Source organism: Drosophila elegans, unplaced genomic scaffold (genome assembly GCF_018152505.1).
Source record: "Drosophila elegans isolate 14027-0461.03 unplaced genomic scaffold, ASM1815250v1 contig_520, whole genome shotgun sequence".
Classification (NCBI taxonomy): Eukaryota; Metazoa; Arthropoda; class Insecta; order Diptera; family Drosophilidae; genus Drosophila; species Drosophila elegans.
Genome location: NW_024545903.1, coordinates 4,637,216 through 4,656,722, shown reverse-complemented (window position 1 = coordinate 4,656,722; position 19,507 = coordinate 4,637,216). Strand labels below are relative to the sequence as shown.

At 41.0% G+C, this 19,507-nt stretch overlaps 2 protein-coding genes across 2 annotated transcripts; both read left to right on the top strand.

Annotated features, from left to right (window-relative positions):
* Nucleotides 1-2,545: 2,545 nt before the first annotated feature.
* Nucleotides 2,546-4,554, top strand: LOC108145547 (4-coumarate--CoA ligase 3). Its single transcript, XM_017271047.2, has 4 exons — nucleotides 2,546-2,976; nucleotides 3,103-3,301; nucleotides 3,365-3,484; nucleotides 3,542-4,554. The coding sequence occupies exons 1-4, from the start codon at nucleotides 2,634-2,636 to the stop codon at nucleotides 4,509-4,511; spliced, it is 1,632 nt and encodes a 543-aa protein (XP_017126536.1). The 5' UTR covers nucleotides 2,546-2,633; the 3' UTR covers nucleotides 4,512-4,554.
* A 175-nt stretch (nucleotides 4,555-4,729) lies between these two features.
* Nucleotides 4,730-7,099, top strand: LOC108145551 (luciferin 4-monooxygenase). Its single transcript, XM_017271051.2, has 4 exons — nucleotides 4,730-5,183; nucleotides 5,526-5,718; nucleotides 5,776-5,898; nucleotides 6,102-7,099. The coding sequence occupies exons 1-4, from the start codon at nucleotides 4,838-4,840 to the stop codon at nucleotides 7,075-7,077; spliced, it is 1,638 nt and encodes a 545-aa protein (XP_017126540.1). The 5' UTR covers nucleotides 4,730-4,837; the 3' UTR covers nucleotides 7,078-7,099.
* The last annotated feature ends 12,408 nt before the right edge of the window (nucleotides 7,100-19,507 follow it).

The window sequence follows — 19,507 nt, the reverse complement described above, 5'->3', positions numbered from 1 at the left end:
TTTGCATAATGTTTTTAAAAAAAAACAAAAACAAAACAAGTCGTAGATTCAAGTTGATTAAGGTAAATAATGTGCTTCATTTTTTTAATAACTTCAGTCATGTAAGAGAAAAATTTGTGTAGCATACTTTCTTAGTACAACAATTTTGGGGGTAAAAGGGGAATTATTATTTATAATACAACTAGATTCCTTTGATTCATTTTTGTAATTTTTTCTGGTATTTCTTCAGACTTTAACTGCAATCTATTCGGGTTCAAAGAAACTTACGTAAATTGCGACATGTGTTAAATAAGTTCCAATTTGAAGTTGTCTATTTGAATTATAACGAACTAAAAATTATAAGGACTCCTGCTGAATTTAATTTTTACCTTGCTCCTAAGGGACTTTTAATTTGTTTCAATTACAGTTGAGATTTTCTCGTTCTTTCGCTCAACTTTTTGTTTTGATTCTTATCCTACTGTCAACACTTTTATGGCAAATTAAATTAAATCATAATTTCAATTACCAGAAAATTGACCACAAAAGGCGGCCAACGGTCATTACTCTGCACACAATGCTTTCCCGCTCCCGTTGCCGCTCAATTCATTAACACTTCAAAGTTTTCTTGCCTCAATCCAAAAAGGAAGAACGGGAAAGGGAGATGCAGAGAAAAAGAGTGGGGGATAGCACGCAACAACACTTGAGGCGTTCGTTAATTTGTTTGACGAACAACAAGCTGCTGTCGCATCTAAGGTTTTCGCGTAGACCCCTCCACTTCGAACATTTCCTACAGAAAAATTTCGCAGCCTCCGGCAAAAGGCAAACAATAAATAAGCGCAAAAGAGCTAGAGCTATTCTGCGAGCGAGATGGCGAGAACGAGAGCAAGATATATATAGAGCACCCACAACCGGAAGAAACTATTGTTCCGGAAAAGTATGCCCAGCTAGTTACGGGCGAAAAAAAGCAAAAATAATTTCGCACAAACTTTTCTGTTTAGTCAATCATTTTAATTAAGTAATTTTTTTTCGCGTTTTACTTGTCGTAAAAGTTTTAATAGACGACCAGGAGGGGTGAAAGGGGGTGGGTGGTGTGGTTGCTTTGAGGGTCGGAAAAATCCTCAACTGCATTTTGCGGTTAATTATAATGTTGGGCCTGATTACATTTGCCATGTCGGCGTCCACGACTCTCGGACTCTTTTCCCTGGTTGGTGACTTTCAGTTAATTGCCGAGATTTGAAGTTAGTTAAATGTGGCCCAAGTTCTTTGCAGCCGCCCTTGTTTTGCACCCCATTCTAGTTCAGGTCATCAAAAGGCTATAAAAAAGTTGCTCGAAACTTTTATTAGCTGCTGATCAGACTTCGTAGCCACTTTTCTGCCTGCCCAACTCTCTCCAGGTTGTTGCACATTTCTGCCGACCGCGTAATTAATTAAGTTTAGTTCTTGCACCAAGCGAATTTAAGCGAAATCAATAAATCAGCCTGGTCGATGCAAATCCGAGTTTTTCACTCAGCCCCAGGGGAAGAACTATCTCTGGCACGCCCACCGCCCCGAACGTCCGTCCGCTGATGTTGAGCAACTTTTCGCCCGCCCACATGAATCGAAGTTTAAGCCACCAGCCCCCCAGGTGGATGCACCTTGCATTTTAAGTTCCACCCGAACATCCATCCCACTTGTCCCGCAGCCATACGCTTGATTTCCTAACTAAGCACGCAAATGAAGCGTGTGCCCATCAAGGATGCGACTCTATCTCTCTGCGGTTGCACATGCCAGTTATACATATACAGCTGGGTGCGTATATATCCACCTGGCGAAGCGGGCCGAGGCAACAGAAACCAGGAATAGTGGCACGTGCAGGCGCAGGGAAACAGAAACAGTCGGCGAGAAATGGGGAAAAGCGAGCGAATGGAGCTAAACTTGTGTTTAATCGTTGAAATTATACAATTCCCAGACAGTGGGCAACGACTGGAACAGTGGTTGCAGATTCGCAGATAGGCATGTGTAGAATAAAGAAACTAAACCTATGATTTCACATATGTTCGTTATAAATAAAGCTCTTTCATAGTAACGGAAATAATAAATTTGTATAGAATTCCATTACATGTTTTTTTTATAGCATAATTTCCAGTTTAAAGGGTTATGTGTTTGGTATCCCAATTAAAGACTGGTAAAGTTTTTATGTTGGTTTTGAGTAAAATAATAAAATAAAAGAAAGCTATATTCAAAACCAGCAATGACCCACTTTTGGCCCCCATATGTTTTAACAAATCAATAATTTATATTTTTCTGGAACTTAAGTCACTAATCAACTGACTTACAACTTGTATTTAAAGAAGCCACTAGCTCTTGAGCGGAATACACTTAATATCGTTTCGACCAATGTCAGCATTCAGGCCAAGCCAAGCACACCTGACAATTTGGCAGTGCCAACTGCCGCCTAAGTTTATTAGAAGCGAAGCGACGGGTGTGGGTAAACAGAACGTGCTGGGGCAATTAGCAGGTCGCACATCAAGTTCTGACACCTCCCAATAGTCGACTGCGATGTCCCATATATATAGGCCAAGCCACACTCGCCAAAACTCAGTTGATGTGTGTGGAAGTTTTGTTTGGTCCAATCGACCGGCTAACAGGAATCGAAAAACCAGCAGGAGAGCCCAATGGCGGCCACCAAGTACGACAGCTTCGAGAAGATATGGTCGGGCCCGAAGGACAAGGAGTACTATGGTCCGGATATGACACTCGGCGAAGTGGCCCTGATCATTTTGCGTCTCTACTCGGACAAAGTGATGCAGGTGTTCGATCCCACGGGCGAGGAGCTCACAGGTGGTCAGCTGTTGGAGCAAAGTCGCCGTTTGGCCCACGCCTTCCAGCGCCTGAAGTTGCAACGCGGCGATGTGGTCGGCATTTCGGCCAGGAACACCACTTATCTCACTGAAGTGGTCATCGCAGCGCTGCTCAATGGAACACCCATCAATCCACTGCATCCTGACTTTGACCCTGGTAAAATCTAGTGAACATGAATACTTTTAATTTAGACAAATTAAAATGCAGACATAATCCCTATTTTCATGCTTTTCATGAACAAAAGATTTACGTATATAAACATTCACATAACTTCACTCCCAGAAACCACAGCCTATATGTACGAAATCACAAAACCCAAGGTGATATTCTGTGATCTGGACAACTACCAGACCTTGACCGCGGTCAAAAGCAGTCTCAAGTTCAAAACGGAGATCATCCTGCTCACTGGAACCCTGCCCGGAGTGCGCAACATTCAGGATCTACTGGCAGATGGTGGCACTGGATACGACGAGAAAACACTGTAGGTAGATCTCGTCCCAGACGACGTTTGGAATAACCCTTAAAGCTGGTCCCAATCTTTCAGCTTTGCCTGCCCGCACTTGAGTGGCGATGATACGGCCTTCATCATCACCTCCTCGGGCGTAACCGGTTTGCCCAAGGGCGTAACCCGTTCGCATCGCAGTCTCCTGAACAGCGCCAAAATGTGAGTAGTACCTAGTTTCTTGTTGGTGAAACAAGTTATCCAAGGATCGTATATCAGCCCTCAGCTCTTCACCTCGGAGACAGTGCTGTTCTGCATCAGTCCGCTCTACTGGATTAGCTGCATCTTCACCCTGCTTGCATCGCTGGTCAATGGATGTCGCCGGATCATTACCAATCGTCCCTTCAGTGTGGAATACTTTGCGGACCTGGTGGAGCGACACCAGGTGAGCTTCGTACTCACAGTGCCCCACCACATGGCTCTGCTGGCCAAAAGTCCGGAGCGACAGGAGCTGGCTGCCAAGATGCAATCCGTGCAGTCCCTCGTGTGCAGTGGCTCGAAGGTTCCTCTGGGCATCTGGCGGCAGTTGTACGAGCTACTGGGTGCCGACAGGTTTGCCGTGCTCTACGGTCTCACCGAGTTCGGAGGTATCTCCAAGAATGTGGGAGGTCCGTTGGGCAGTGAGGGCAGACTGCTGCGAAACGTCCAGGTGCGACTGGTGGATGGACACGGTCAGTCCTTGGGTCCCAACCAGACGGGTCAGATCCTCGTGAGACTCAAGCTGCGCTGGGGCGGCTACTATCACAACCCACAGGAAACCCAGGTGACGGTTACGCCCGACGGTAAGTGGCTGCTCACCGGGGATCAGGGATACTTCGACGACGACGGATGCCTCCACTATCAGACCCGTGACACCGATGTCTTCAAATATAACCACTTTCCCATTTACCCCAAGCAAATCGAGGACGTAATTCTCCACCTGCCAGGAGTCCGTGAGGCGGCTGTCTTTGGGATTCCCGACGAGGTTTCCACCAATCTCACAGCCTGTGCTGTGGTCCGGGATGAAAATGAGCTGGGTGAGCAGGTAACCGATGCGGCTGTCAAGGCCATTGTGGAGCAACACCTTAGCGAAGCATTCCACATCCGAGGTGGAGTGTTCTTCGTGGACGATCTCCCGAAGACGCAAAACAACAAGGTGCAGCGCAGGAGAATCTGGCCGGAGTTGAGTGAGGCAACCACCCATCTGTGAGGTTATCTTCTTATTGAAATAAATGTCAGCTGTTAAAACAAAATCTGGTGCTTTATAAATGTAAACACAGTGACTCATCCGAAGAGTTGTCCAAGAAATTGAAAAGTTTCCATATCTGCCTTGTCTGGTGGATTGCTGGTTTTGATTAGCGGGATCCAGAAGCGGGCCCGACATGCCAACGAGCAAATCAGCATCTATTTTGGTTGACACTTGGCGTGCCCGACTAATTAACAGCTCCGCTTTGTTTCCCGTGCTCCGAGTGCCATATAAAACTCAAACGAGGCGCAATAAAGCACTTATTCGATCGTCAGTCGTTAGGAAGCAATATGAGCTGCGAGGTGCACTACGATGCCGCTTCGCGGACCTGGTTTGGACCGCGAGGCAAGGACTTCTACGGTCCGGAGATGACCCTGGGCGAGATCATCATGCGCGTGCTGCAGATCAACGCCGACCAGGTGATGCAGCACTGCGATCCCACGAGCCAGGAACTCACCGGCGGCCAGTTGGCGCAGCAGAGCGCCCGCATCGCCCAAGCCTTCAAGCGGTTGGGATTGCGGAGGGGCGATGTCGTCGGTATCTCGGCGAACAACTCCACCTACTTGACCAGCGTGGTCATCGCGGCTCTTCTCCGGGGCATCCCCATTAACCCACTGCATCCGGAGTTTACAGAGGGTAAGCCAACTGGTGTGAAAAATGTCGATTGATTGAAAAGTTCAAATTAAACGTTTTTAATTTTTTCATATTCTCGTCTTGTTGAAAGTAGGTATTAGCATAAGCTTCTGTGTTTATCTAATGATGTCTACCGTTCTGCTACTTGATATTTACTTGCTACAATAGCAAAAAGGAAACATTTTGAATGGTATTAAGGAGTTCTACACCAAACAAAAAAGCTTTCTGACTTACAAAATATAAAAATAATAAATTAAAACAAATTAAACTTGTGTGCTAATGCTTTTGGTAACAAATTTCAATTATATTATTCGCTCTAAAATGTACCTAAATGTGCCTTTTCAGATACCGTCAAATATATGTACGACATCACCGAGCCGAAGCTTATCTTTTGCGATGTGGAGAATTATCATATAATAAAATCGGTCAATGAGAGATTGATCAATCCCGCTAAGATTTATCTGGTCAATGGACAACTAGAGGGAGTGCTTGATATCAGCGTGCTGCTCAATGATGACGAATGCATCACAGCTGCCGCGTAAGTGTCTTCGTTCTTCATAAAGAAAAGAAACATAACTTCATAACTTCATTTTAGTTACGTGCCCTGTCCAAAACTGCATGGTGATCATACGGCATTTATTGTATGCTCCTCGGGAACTACGGGAATGCCCAAGGGTGTAACGCGCTCCCATCGCAGTTTACTCTGCAATTGCAAAAAGTAAGTAATGATGGGTTGCGTTAGCTAAATTTGAAAACTAGGGTTGTCAAGTTATTTTTTTTTAACATTCGTAGCACAGCTTATCAAAAGTAACTGAACAACAAAGACCGTTCTAGAATTCCGGGAATTTTGGCTAAAAACAAAAGATTTTATCCCTTGTTTATAAGAATGTCGTAATTCGTTTTAATATCATTTAATTGCAGTCCAAACACCTACACCAGAGACAGCGTGCTGCTCTCGTTCAGTCCGCTCTACTGGATATCGGGAACCATAATTCTGCTGGCCTCCCTGCTCAACGGCTGCCGTCGCATCATCACCAATAGGCCTTACAGTGTGGAGTACCTCCTCCAACTGGTGGCTAATCACAAGGTGACCTTCCTGTTCCTGGCCTCCCACCAGATTGCCCTGCTCTCCAAACATGACAGCGATCTGATGGAGCTTAGGGCTCAGCTTCAATCGATTAGGGTTCTGATTGGAGCCGGATCCAAAGTGTGCAAGGCTGTGTCCCGACGAATGTACGAGCTGATTGGAAACCAGAGGTTCATCGTCGGTTACGGGCTCTCTGAGATGGGGGGACTGAGCAAAAACGTGGGCGGGCCGGTGGGCTGCGAGGGCAAGGTCATGCGAAATGTGCAGCTGCGCGTGCTGGACAAACTGAAAATGCCTCTGGGCATCAACGAGGTGGGCATCGTCTATGCCCGTTTGCGGTACAAGTGGGAGGGCTATTACCGAAATCCGGAGGCCACTAAGAGAGCCCTCAGCTCGGATGGCATGTGGTTCCGTACCGGGGACATTGGATACCTTGACAGCGAAGGCTACTTGTACATTCAGACACGGGACACGGACGTCTTTAAGTTCAACAACTTCCAGATCTACCCCGAGCAGATCGAGGAGTTCATCCTTAGGCTGCCCGGTGTGAGTGAGGCCTGCGTCTTCGGAATCCCCGACGAGACCTCTACCAATCTTACTGCCTGCGCTGTCGTACGGACTCTGGGCCTGGAAGGTGAGCGCCTTACGGCAGACCACATCCGAAACATAGTAGAGCGCCACTTAAGCGGAGCTTACCACATTCGAGGGGGAGTCTACTTTATCGACAGTTTGCCAAAAACTCCCAACGACAAGCTGCAACGCAGAAAGGTCCTGGGCCTTGTCCAACAACTGAAAATTGAAGCCCAATAAAAATTAAATTAGTACAGATTAAAACAAAGTTTTTCAATAATAACAATTTTAGATTAAACATTCTCCAACTTAAGAAGTACCATACAATCGACAACATTGTTCCACTGTGCGTGCTTAAAGGCTGATAGCTAACTAATGCCGGGAACTCAATGAATTCAAATCGAGATTCAAATTGTAAAAGCCCTTTCTAAGGCCTTGCAAGGATGGGGGTCGACTTCTACGTAGCTGGGAGCCCTGGGACCCTGGCCATTGCCAATGACAAGCAATTTGTTATTTGTGGCACCCCTGCGGCTCCAATTCCAGTTGGCCGGGGCGTAAAAACATCGACTCGGACAGATATTCTACATAAAATGAATTGAAAAATTAAAATTGCAATATGCATGGGGCAACGGGCAATGGGCAATGGGAGATGGACAAAACATACATATTTTATTGGTTTCTGTTTCTGTTTGGGGTTTTTAGGACTTTTAGGATCGAAGCCAGTCTGCACAAATTCAACATTTGACAAATTCCGAAATGAAATGCTGGACAAAACATGATTCAATTTGCCTTTTTCCCTTCCGTCGCCGTAGAAACAGCGTAATGGCATCAGTTAGCTGGAGGGAGGAGACTAAGCCCAATGGCCATATGGTCCTTTCGGATCGGGCGGACTTGGCCTCCTGGTTCGGTCTCATTCGGTTTCTGTGGCCGTCTGCATGCTGCAACTAATGCGGATTATCCCGGGGCTTTGCAAACTGCACCCAAGGTGTAAATTTGTGTGCCAGGGATTTGCATGACCAGCGAATAACTGAATGAATCAAGGCAGGAGGAAGTCGGTGAGCGGATGAATGAATGGGTAAGTGAATGAACGAGCTGAAGGCGAGTGAGTTGCTTAACAATTTCCGCTTAGGGGATAAACCAAAGGAGGTCAACATCCCTGTCTCCCTGTCTTCTAAGCCTCTTTTACTTCCTGCATTCGAAGGTTTAGTTTTTTTTTTTGGCCTTCCCCTAATAACAAGTTACCAAAAAACTATTATTTTGTTTTGGTATAGCCTATTTGAGAGTTTTCTAAATTTATAGTAAGTTAAATGAATAAGAACGCGAAGCATAATGCTTACTAATAATACGCGTTACTCGTAGAGTAAAATGGTATAGTGTATTCGTTGAGAAGTATGTAATAGGTAGAAGGAAGCGTTTTCGACCCAATAAATTATATAAATTCTTGATCAGCATAAACAAAAAATGTTACCATTCAAGGGTAATAATAATAAGGGAAAATCAAGGTTTGGTCTCTAGAGCATGTTGTCGATTTAAATTTGTAAGCCAGTATAATTTGTAAAGCTCCACTGTTTAAAGTTTGTTTGAATAAAAGTCTCAGTCAAAACCTTTTCAAATATTATACAAAAAATATAACAACTTTTAATGTAAATATTTTCCTAAAAGAATTTTGCTAGATTATTAAGTTCATTAATAATGTTGGAAAACAAACTTCATTTCAACTTGAAGCTTTCAGAATTTGTGTATCATTGCAAAAATATTTTCCTTTTTTTTCGTTTTTATTACATACGACATACCTTAATCTCAGAATACATTTTTCAACAAATCTGACCACACGTTTGACTGAGAAATTCAACTTTAAATTTATTTGCTTTCCTTCAGTGGCTCACTTTATAAAATTAAAATTTTCAAGTCGACAGAAGAGCGGTCAAGTGTCCCAAGACAAAAATGTGCGAAAACTAAAAAGGCATTCTTGTTTCAACTAAACCGTATCTTTTAAATGCCTCTGCTGAAACTATTTGGCTATGCAGTCGCATTTGGCCAGCAGGTAAATATTATGAATATATAAGTAGCATTGTTTGCATTTTATTTGCTCTGCATTCGACAAATATTTTCAGGAAGCGAATAGTAAAATTGTATACTTTAAATTTTCATCAAGGAAATGCGCAGCATATGGAATCATGTAAACAAGAGCAGCCATAAAACCAACAATAACTGTACCGACAAGTACGGAAAGTGCAACAATAACAGCTCCGAACCCACTCAACCTCAACCCATCTGAATTCGGGACATATAGAAGTTTTCTTGCAATCAAACAAACATTTTCGGTTGTACCCAGGGTGGATCTGCAGAGGGCACAGCCAGAACACGGAATACCCCGCATATGTCCTGCGCCACTAAACATGTCCTGTGCCGCGATCACTCAACTCGCACATCTGCCGTGCGTTGATTTCGCCCTTTGGAGGGTTGAAATGTTTGGCCAGCTCATAGTGGTGGCAACAATTAAAGCCACACAGCAGTTGGGCAAAGGGCCGTTACTTTCGATGGTGCTCATGGCACACCTGGACTAAGGGAGTTGAAAAATCTACTGGCACAAGCCCATTCATTGCAAACGAAACTATGAACTTGTTTGTTATCATGGGTTTTATGTTGTCAGTTTGGTGCTTGCTCAAAAAATATCTGAAAGGGTATGGAAGTAATTTGGAAAATATTAGTTTGACTTTGACGTGACTGTGTTTATTATTTTCATGTTATAAAGACACATTTTTTACTTATCTTTTATTAGATAATTTAAGTGGCCAGAGAACACTATACATGACCAATTTAAACAACTGTACTAGGTTTTCTTTACAATTAACTTTAGTTCTTTAACAAATAGTTTTTAGCTTTTAAAAACTAGTTACCTTGGATTCTTAATAAATAAGGATAAAAGGGCACTGGGAAGAAGTTCCTAGTAAACTAAATAAATATTTACAAGATTAATTTGAAATTCCGAAAACTTAGTTGGTTTAAAAATTGTTTTATATGCAAAAACGAATGGTTAAAAATTGGTCAAAAATAAAGACATAAATTTAACTTAATTTAGTTGGTATTCTTTTTTAATGTAAAAACCTCCCATTTTCTTACATACAAAAACAAGAAAGAAAGCAAACTTCGGCAAGCCGAAGTTCATATACCCTTGCAGCTATCGCAAGAATTAAATATTTTTGAAAACATTAAAATTATGATTTACTTGCGTATATGTTTAAAAACATTGCAGCTATGACGATTTGCAGCTTAATTAATTGATTGTTCTTTTATATATTTTTATTATTTGTATATGAGCTATATGATATAGTCGTCCGATTTTGATGAAATTTAAAACATAATTTTGAAATATTTAACCATTGCTATATGTCGAAGAACTAAAAAAAAAATTAAAAAACAGCAAAGTTATAATTTTTTTTCAAGTATTTTTCCGATTGTTCCTATGGGAGCTATATGCTATAGTCGTCCGATTTTGATGAAATTTTAACCATAATTCTGAAATATTTAACCATTGCTATATGTCGAAGAACTAAACAAAAAATTAAAAAACAGCAAAGTTATAATTTTTTCAATTATTTTTCCGATTGTTCCTATGGGAGCTATATGCTATAGTCGTCCGATTTTGATGAAATTTTAACCATAATTCTGAAATATTTAACCATTGCTTTATGTCGAAGAACAAAACAAAAAAATTAAAAAACAGCAAAGTTATAATTTTTTTCAATTATTTTTCCGATTGTTCCTATGGGAGCTATATGCTATAGTCGTCCGATTTTGATGAAATTTAAACCATAATTCTGAAATATTTAACCATTGCTATATGTCGAAGAACTAAACAAAAAATTAAAAAACAGCAAAGTTATAATTTTTTTCAATTATTTTTCCGATTGTTCCTATGGGAGCTATATGCTATAGTCGTCCGATCCGGCTCGTTCCGACTTATATACTACCTGCAATAGAAAGACAGCTTTTGGGAAAGTTTCATGCAGATAGCTTTAAAACTGAGAGACTAGTTTGCATATAAACGGACGGACAGACGGACGGACAGACGGACATGGCTAGATCGACTCTACTAGTGATGCTGATCAAGAATATATATACTTTATAGGGTCGGAAACGTCTCCTTCACTGCGTTGCAAACTTCTGACTGAAATTATAATACCCTCTGCAAGGGTATAAAAATGTTAAATGAGGTTTTCTCAGGTTCTAGTTTGAGATTCCCTTAAGAGCCGCAGAAATTGCGCAGCGTGAGATACGTGTAATAGCAACTACAGAAACCACAATAGGTATGTTTGGGACGTGGCTGGATGCATTGCAAATAGGCTGTGGTGAGGTAATATTTATCTGCTCAGGGGCCACATTCAAATCAACTTCAAGTCCATGCAATTTTTATGCCCCCGCCCCTGAGCCACTCGACCACTCACCGCCCATCGGTGGGCCTACACGTGCATCTGACTTGTGGTCTTCCTGCAGGATTCCCCGAAGAACGGCTCAAGTGTGCGGTGCGTGGTCCTGGCAATGGTCAGGGACATCCCGTCCGTGTTTGTCGGTTAATAAAATGTGTGTTTTTGTTGGCCTGCGGTTGCCCAAGTTCTTGCCGCCGCCCCCAGGACGACTGTGCATACATTTCTCGCCCTTTATTGAGCTTTTTATGCGATTTCCCGGTGTCGACCTGCTGCGGTTGATGCTTTTATCTGCTCAATGTGCTCGAGCGTGCCCTGGCTGCCAATGAGGCATAAATTCTTGATTTCACGCACTTTTGATTGATGGCAAAGGATGTGCGAAAAGACCCCCCAAACACAGAGAAAAAAGAGCACCGAAATCGGTCATTAATTTAAACACTTTATATAAAAAAGGCTTATAAAAGGTGTTATTCCACACTTGAAATGTTTATTGAAATTCTTAACATTTGAGCATGTTGTATTATTACAAAAATTGCCTATTTAAAACGAAAACAAGACAAGAATATAATATTATTATATTATATTAATGTGGTCATAATTAAAAAATAATTATTTTAGTTCGGATATAAATTACAACGTTTGGTAAAGAATTTTCTGTGTGCACAAAGGGAGCTAGAAAAAGATGCTGGTTGAAAAGTTAGGGGCTTTCGTAAGGCTCCTTAAAATCCCCAAAAACGGAACGGAACACACAATATTACAATCGGATTCTATGTAAAAGCTGCGGGCCCCAAAAGATAAACAGAAAATACATCCTCACACAATAGAATCAAAATTCGTGAATATTTTGTGTGTTGGTGTGACAAAAGTAGGCATGATAAGATTTTGAAAGAAAAAGGTGTCTTAAACTCAGCAAGAGCCACAAAGTATTTAAAGCGTGTACCCATCCGGGATTAGATAAGCCAAAGAAAAACATTTGCAAAAACATAAGTAAACTATAACCGAATTACCATTGCCCTAATTTTAAATTTAAATTTAACTAAATAGTTAAAGCTTTTTTAAGCTTTACTTTTTTTAAAAACAAATTGGATGGACTAAAATAATATATAATAAATATAATATAAATATAAATAATAATATATATAATAGTTCAAAAATAATAATCTGCAATATTTATTATTAACATTTCTCATTAAGGAGAAAGAACCACAGATTAAATGTTTTCCATAAAGAAATGTGACCAATAAAGGCAGAGTCCCGAATTCCCATGCTAATGATTTCTTTGGCCGACTACGTGAGGATCTGCAGCTGTTGTGCTGGCTTTAATTTCCTTGGGACAGGAAGCCCACCACCGGAAAACTTTCTTGGCCTGAATGGGAGCACAACGCAAGCAACAACAGAAGCTGTAGTTGGGAAAAAAGGACGCGTGTCCTAACGCCAGCCAGCCGTCTGTCTGGACACGCTTCGCAGCGCCTACGCAGGATAACAGCGAAGGTCCTCGGGAATAGGTGCTGGCATAGGGGTTGGGCGGGGTATGTCTTCGGGAGTGGGGTAGGGAGGGAGTTCTTGGCACACGCCGCTGGCGTCGCAGTTGAGCGCCTCTTGGTCAGGGCCCACTGAATAATAGTTCACTTTTCATCGCAGATAAGGAAATATATAAATAAGCATTCACGAGTGGCAGATCCACCCCTGCCCCCAGAAGCCCCTTTCTCATTTGCCTCTCTGCTTCCACTTTAACCCCCCCTCTCTCTGTATGGATTATAATTTCTGCAGACACGCAACCGAACGCCCACAAACGCCCACGTTTAGGCAAAGGTCTACTTGGAAAAAAATTATTAGTTCCGTAAATTCTTCATTGCTTAAAAATGAAGAAAGTCCAGTAAATGATTAAAAAATGTGTTCCTAAAAATGTTTAATCAAATAAATATATTTTTATTGAAAAGTGCCAAAAAAATTTTTTTTTATATTTGTACATAAAGTTAAAAGGTTCTTCAGATAATTACCTAGATGTAACTTCTCAGAAACTTAATTTTGAGTCTATTTATTAGAGTGAGCCCCTCAAGAACCTAAAATTCTACTCGCCGTGTAATACGAGGAATTCATCATTAAATTACTTCTGTTAAGAAAAAGATGAGGAAGGAGCCACAGAGTAGAGTGGAAGATGGAAAAATCATTTATCCTGCCTTGGACCAAGGCTGTTGAAAGGAGCGAAATTTTCATAGAATATTCCCGCCATGTTTGTCATGCAATGCGAGGGAAAAACAAACGCCCCGCCTGCCAATTCCGAACGAAGCTTAGTTCATTTGCTGGCAGAAAAATAAGCTTGCCTTTGCTTTATTTAAGCAAATATTTGATATGCTCCAAAGCCCTGCCCTGCCCAACCCGGCGATGCAGCACAGCAAACGTTGAAAGCTTAAAGCATAAATCAATATTTGTCACAGCGAATGGGGAACTCATCACATTCAGCGGGGTTTTTAATCGCATACAGGAATGTCGGGGGTGGGGGGTTGGGAAAATAAAAGCAGGGACTTAGAGCTGCCTGATAAGATAGGCCAGGTGAAGTTGGAGTTGGGCAAACAATCGGTGCAGTCTGATAAGATATCTTAGCTCTCGAAGTAGAAATGATTACGAACTGCTCAAGCAAAGATTTAAGGTTTGAAAAAGGGATACGAACTTGTATTCAAATTAAACTCCATTTTCCGTTTGTATTTATTTGTTTGCAGACACGAATAAACCAAACATATTTTTTCATCGGGAGAGGCAACACAGCGAAAAGAAATTGCATTTTTATTGCAGACCGCATAAAAGAGAACATGGGAAACCATTTTTTCCTTATTTAATCTATAATAACTTTCTGATTGCGATGATTCGCGGTGGAACGTAGAATAAAAAAGACATAAAAAATGTACAACATTTATGCGTTTTTCACCCAATAAAAATTACATTTTTATTACTAGTAACAGCATCAGTAGCAGAGTTGATTTTGTCTTTGCTGTCCATCTGTCTTTCTCAATTTACTGAAAAAATGTGCATTGTCTTTTTAATAGTTTCAGTGTTAACTCTTTGAAAATTCATTGAATATATACATAATAGATTTGCTTTTATTGTATTTGTGGAAAAGAATACCCGTTGACCAGCAAATTAAATGCTTGAATTCAACGAAATCTCAAGCCAGTTACCCAAAAAAATATATATTCAAATTGAATCTTTGGTTTTTTATGCAAGTGCTGTCAAACTTTCACGCATTTATAGAAAAAATACTAATATTTCTGAGCTAAGCGGGAAACTAAGAATTGAGATATGTATATATTTATATTTATATTAATGTTTATATTTATATTTACTAATATTCGGGCTTTTTGTTATTGTTTTTTTTTTTTAAGAGAAAAAATATAATTATGAATAAATTGAAAGATTTAACTAACATTCATCGGTGAAATTTAATTTTAATTGGTATTCGAGTAAAGTGGCTTAAAACTAAATGTAGAGTAACAAAATATTCAGCTATAAATTCAAAGATTTAACTAGCATCGCAGAACTTTTAAACGTGTCGCAAACATTATTAGGTCAACTTTTTCTCGTTAAAATTGGAACTAGGTATTTGTAAATATCATAGAGATTACTATTGTTATCCAAACGACTCTTTGTGCTAACTCTTCCTGTAAGGCAGTTCGGAACGGTCGGGTCCTGCAGCACTTAAGTAGGTTTGGCAGCATCTAAATTACATGGCCCACTGGCTGGCTGGCCAGATCCTGGCTTACATCCGTTTCTGGCCATCTGGGTCTGGTCTAGCTGAACTTGTTCAGTGCTGCTGCAACTACATTCAATTAATTTTACACGATGTAGCGAAAATCCAGCCCAGAAACATGAAAGAATATCCTGGTGGGCGGTGGGAGGTGCAGCCAAACTAACGATAATTTTCCAACAGCAAGAGGATGGGAGCAGCAGAGTGCAGGGGGAAGTTTAAAGCAAAAACTACGTTGTAATAACATTTTAACGATATTAGCACGAAAAATGTGGCCCGGCATACAAAAGCGGAAAGTGGAAAGCTTAACGATGCTAAACGAGTGCAGTCTGTGCGTGTTTGTGTGCGACAGAGAGGGCCAGATGGAGTGAAAGAGAGGCCAAAGGATGCGACACTCACACACACACACACACACACACACACACACACACACACACGTGTAAAGCGAAGGCTGTTAGCTTCGCTTTTGCGGCTGCCAAAGAAATCTGCAGCGCAAATTGTTCAAATATTTTGGCTTTGCCACGCACACAATCACATGCAGACCCACCCCCTCAACCCCCTTGGTGTCTGTTTTCTTTTCGCTGTTGGTCCAAACAACAATGGGTTAAAGTGGAGTTGGGCGGCGTAGGGGTGGGCATTGTTCAAATGCAACGAGTTGTTACATAATCCTCGCTGCCTCCGAAAACATATGTTATTGCAGGGGCCCCCCTTTTTGACCCACCCAACACCAACCACCAACCACCACCCACCTCCTCTGAAATCCCCCCCTTCCCCAGTGAGCAGCCGCATAATGGCAAAGTGAAAAGAGTTTTGCTTTCGGCGGCCTTCTTAAAGCGCCAACTCGCGAGCTGCCATCGTATTATATGGCACAGCATAAATCCATTTTGTACACTCAAAAACCATAACGGTTAGTTGTGTGATTTAATAAAAAACCAACTAATATGTTAAGAAATTGGCAAAGATATAAGTTTATGTTAAACAAAAAAGGAGTTTTAAAAGCCATTAAAAAACGACGGCTTACACTTATTTTTAAATCAAATCGATAAAAGAAAAAAAGAAGGAATTTAACATTCAAAATAAAGTTAGGAAAATTTGTGTATTTGCTAATAAATTGTTTTCATTCAAAAATGTAAAAGGCAAACATTTGGGTTTGGTTTTAAGATAGGAATACAATTTTTAATAAAGGTCTTCCCTTGACATTCCGTTCTTTGTGCTTATTCTAATAGTAAGTTGTGTCCTGCCTTTACCAACTTGGAAATTACAAGCATTGAAACTTTCTTTAATTTTAAAAATTGTTGCTAACCGAAAATTGTTAGTCACATATTGCATTACAAGGAAGTACAAAGAATTTGCTGAGTGTTCACCGCCGTTCCTCCATCCCCACCCCCTTATCCTTCCACCTTCGCGCCCACAACATCTCTGTCACCATATAGCCATCTCACTTACACATTCGGGATGCGTGCACCCAAGTTTATGCAATGTTTTTTCGCTTGTTTTGCGGCATTGTCAACAGTTTTATTCTTAACCGACCACGCCCCCGCCCCGCCACCGTTTTCGACTATATCCTTCCACTTTTCGCGCTCTTTCTTTCGGCTTGTTAATATAAGGCAGACGCCATCGCCGCATTGTTGTTCTTCCAGATAGGCCAGCTCCGCTCTGTTCGTCCACACTTATAAATTGTGTGATTTCCCCCCAGCGCCAGTTTAAACAACAATGTGCGTCAAGTGAAGCATGTACAATGTACATGAGTGCCTCGTCCTGCAAGTGTGAGCGTGTGTTTGTGCGAGGCGTTAAAACAAAAGTCAACAAAGCCGCTCCGCCAGTGTCTCTGTGTGCGTGTAAGCTACTTAAATAGTAAATTATGACAATGCACACACAAAGACAGCCGCAGCAGCAGCAACAGCAACACCAACTACAACAAGCGGGCTGCATCCACCGCTTAAGACCAACATAAACGCGTTGCATACTTATGTGGGCGCCGAGTGCCTTTGAACTTTGCCCTCAGCATTGGCTATGACTTAATAAGCAGCCCACTCGAGAGCAAGGACGTCCATGGTAATCCAAGAGTATGCAAGGGGATCGGGATAAAGCACATACACAAAGTACGGTCACGCCCGAGAAAGGTGGCATGTGGGGCAAACAGATCAATTAACTCAGTTAGCTAAACATATAATGTTAAATAAATAAAGTTACTATAGAAACGCAAGAAATCAACTTTAAATTTATAGGACTTAAGAACTAAGTTAAACTGTTCATAATTATTATACCATTGTAAAGAATTCGATTATAATAGTTAATACTTGCAGCACAGGTCTATAATATAAATCAAATTACAAAAAATATAATGCCTTCAAACAATACGATGGAAAACTTATTGTAAAATTGTTTTCACATATTTTTAAGGTTAAATAGTCTCTCACAACGTATAATATTAATTCAAAATTTTCTTTGCAATCAATAATTCGGTATATTTTTATAAATCTGGTTAATATACTTTCATATCCTAAAAGATTAACAACATGATGTTTACAAAAGTGTTCAATATTTTTTGTTTCGATTTTTAAAAAAATTTTAATTTTTCTTACATTTATTTCTATTCTAATACACTTATACATATATCTTTATTACTTATCAATATTTGTAATCCTTTTTTATGCTTGCACACGTTTATTGGTCTGCGGGTCAAGTTGGTTTTAAATAACTTACTTTTTAAACACTTAAATTGGCTCTTAAATTGTTTAGTAATAGTATTTCTCAATAAAATTAAAATTAAATAGAATTTTTGATCAAAAGATTGCAAAGAGAAAATACAAAAATTCTTATTTGTACATTATTTTCTACTACTTTTTGCCTCACTTTTCAATGACCAAGCGATCAATTAGCTAATGCAGCTGTCGAGTTGACTTGGCGCAGTCTTTTTACTTTTGTTTGCTTGTGCGAAAACTTTGAAAAGCTTTTGGACACGCTCCCAAAACAACCACAGCAAAGCAGCAAAGCAGCAAAGCAGCAAAGCAGCAAGTGCAACAATGTCAATGCACTGTGCTGGTGATAAGAAGTGCAGCTGAAAGTTTAGGGTTTCTGCTGGCGGTTCCGCTGCCACGAACATCTAACTCAAGGTAAACAAGCGGGCTCCCAGCGACTTGTTGCTATCTTCTATCTTTCTTTGGCTGTCGCGATTTCGCTGGGTGTCGTTAAATTATTTTCTTTACTGCTGCGGCATGCTCTTTATATTGCTTTCTGATGACACAGTCGCGGCGATAAGGAAAGCAGCTCGCCGAAAAGCTGAGGCAGCGCGAAGTGCAACTTGAGGCGCCTGCGGAGGCGTCGAGTTTCCTCTTCGATCCGAGCTATTGAATGTTTTTCTTACTCCTCCTATTTACGATTTCCGCAAACTTGGCACTTTGAAAGGTGAGTCTGCGACTGTCAGATACAGAACTTAATCACTTGGCGATCTTTCACTCTCTTTCCCGCTGACACACGAAAACATCGCGGGTGACTCACGACAACCAAGAGTGTTTATTGTTTTTTTCAAAAATATCTCTTTGAACTCATGCTGCAAATATGCCGCTGAAGCTCAGCTTGGTCTCTGCTTGACTTGGAGCTTTGCAAATTGTCATGCGGGAGTTTATTTATCTCTTTATTTGAGTTTTAAAGTTTGTTGTCTATCAGAGAAGCCCATGCTGAGTTCCATTGGTCTAGTATAATGTTGGACCGTCAGAGCTTTGGATACAAGAAAGTATTATGGTGTACACAAGCTAAAAAGTAATTTCAGTAGTTCTTCTCAGCTTAGTTACAATAGCACTACATTGTATTTGGTATGTAGGTGCTCACTAACCTTTTGCTTGGGCTCTAAAAGTTTGGTGGCTATCACGAAAGCCATCGATAAGTTACGATGGTACTTTTATCACTGCTGCTTTATTTACAATTTGGTATGCAACTGTTTGTCCACGTTATCTACTGGTTTTGTGAGCTTGGTGACTGTCTACAGAGCTAGTGCTGGGTTACCTTTGAGTAATGCTAAGATAACAATAATAGTTAAATGCCATTCAAGTGGGTATTTGGCAATTACTAATCAATAGCGCAGAGGAACCTATAGCAACCCCATTTGTCAAAATAAATCCATAGTTCTTTCGACACTGGCCCACTTAACAGTATCGTAATCTATCCCTTGTGCCAGTTTGATAACATTGGGCTATGGGTAAACTGAGTTATGCATAGGTAAGGTTATGAACTCGTCTTTACCAGCAGCGCTACGCCATTAGTTCGGTCTATAAATAGCTAACAAATGCATTTGCCCATAAATTTTCACCAAGGCAGCATATCGAAAACGCTGGCCCATGCGATAATGCTCGACTTAATTACACATGGGGGTAGGAATGCGACAGAGCGAGAGGGTAGAGGGTAGTGGGTAGGGGGTAGGGGGTAGGGGGAAAGGAGACCGATGCAGGGGGTGCAGACAGCTGGCAGACGACGCGACTCACAGTGCCACAAATGCACTTAA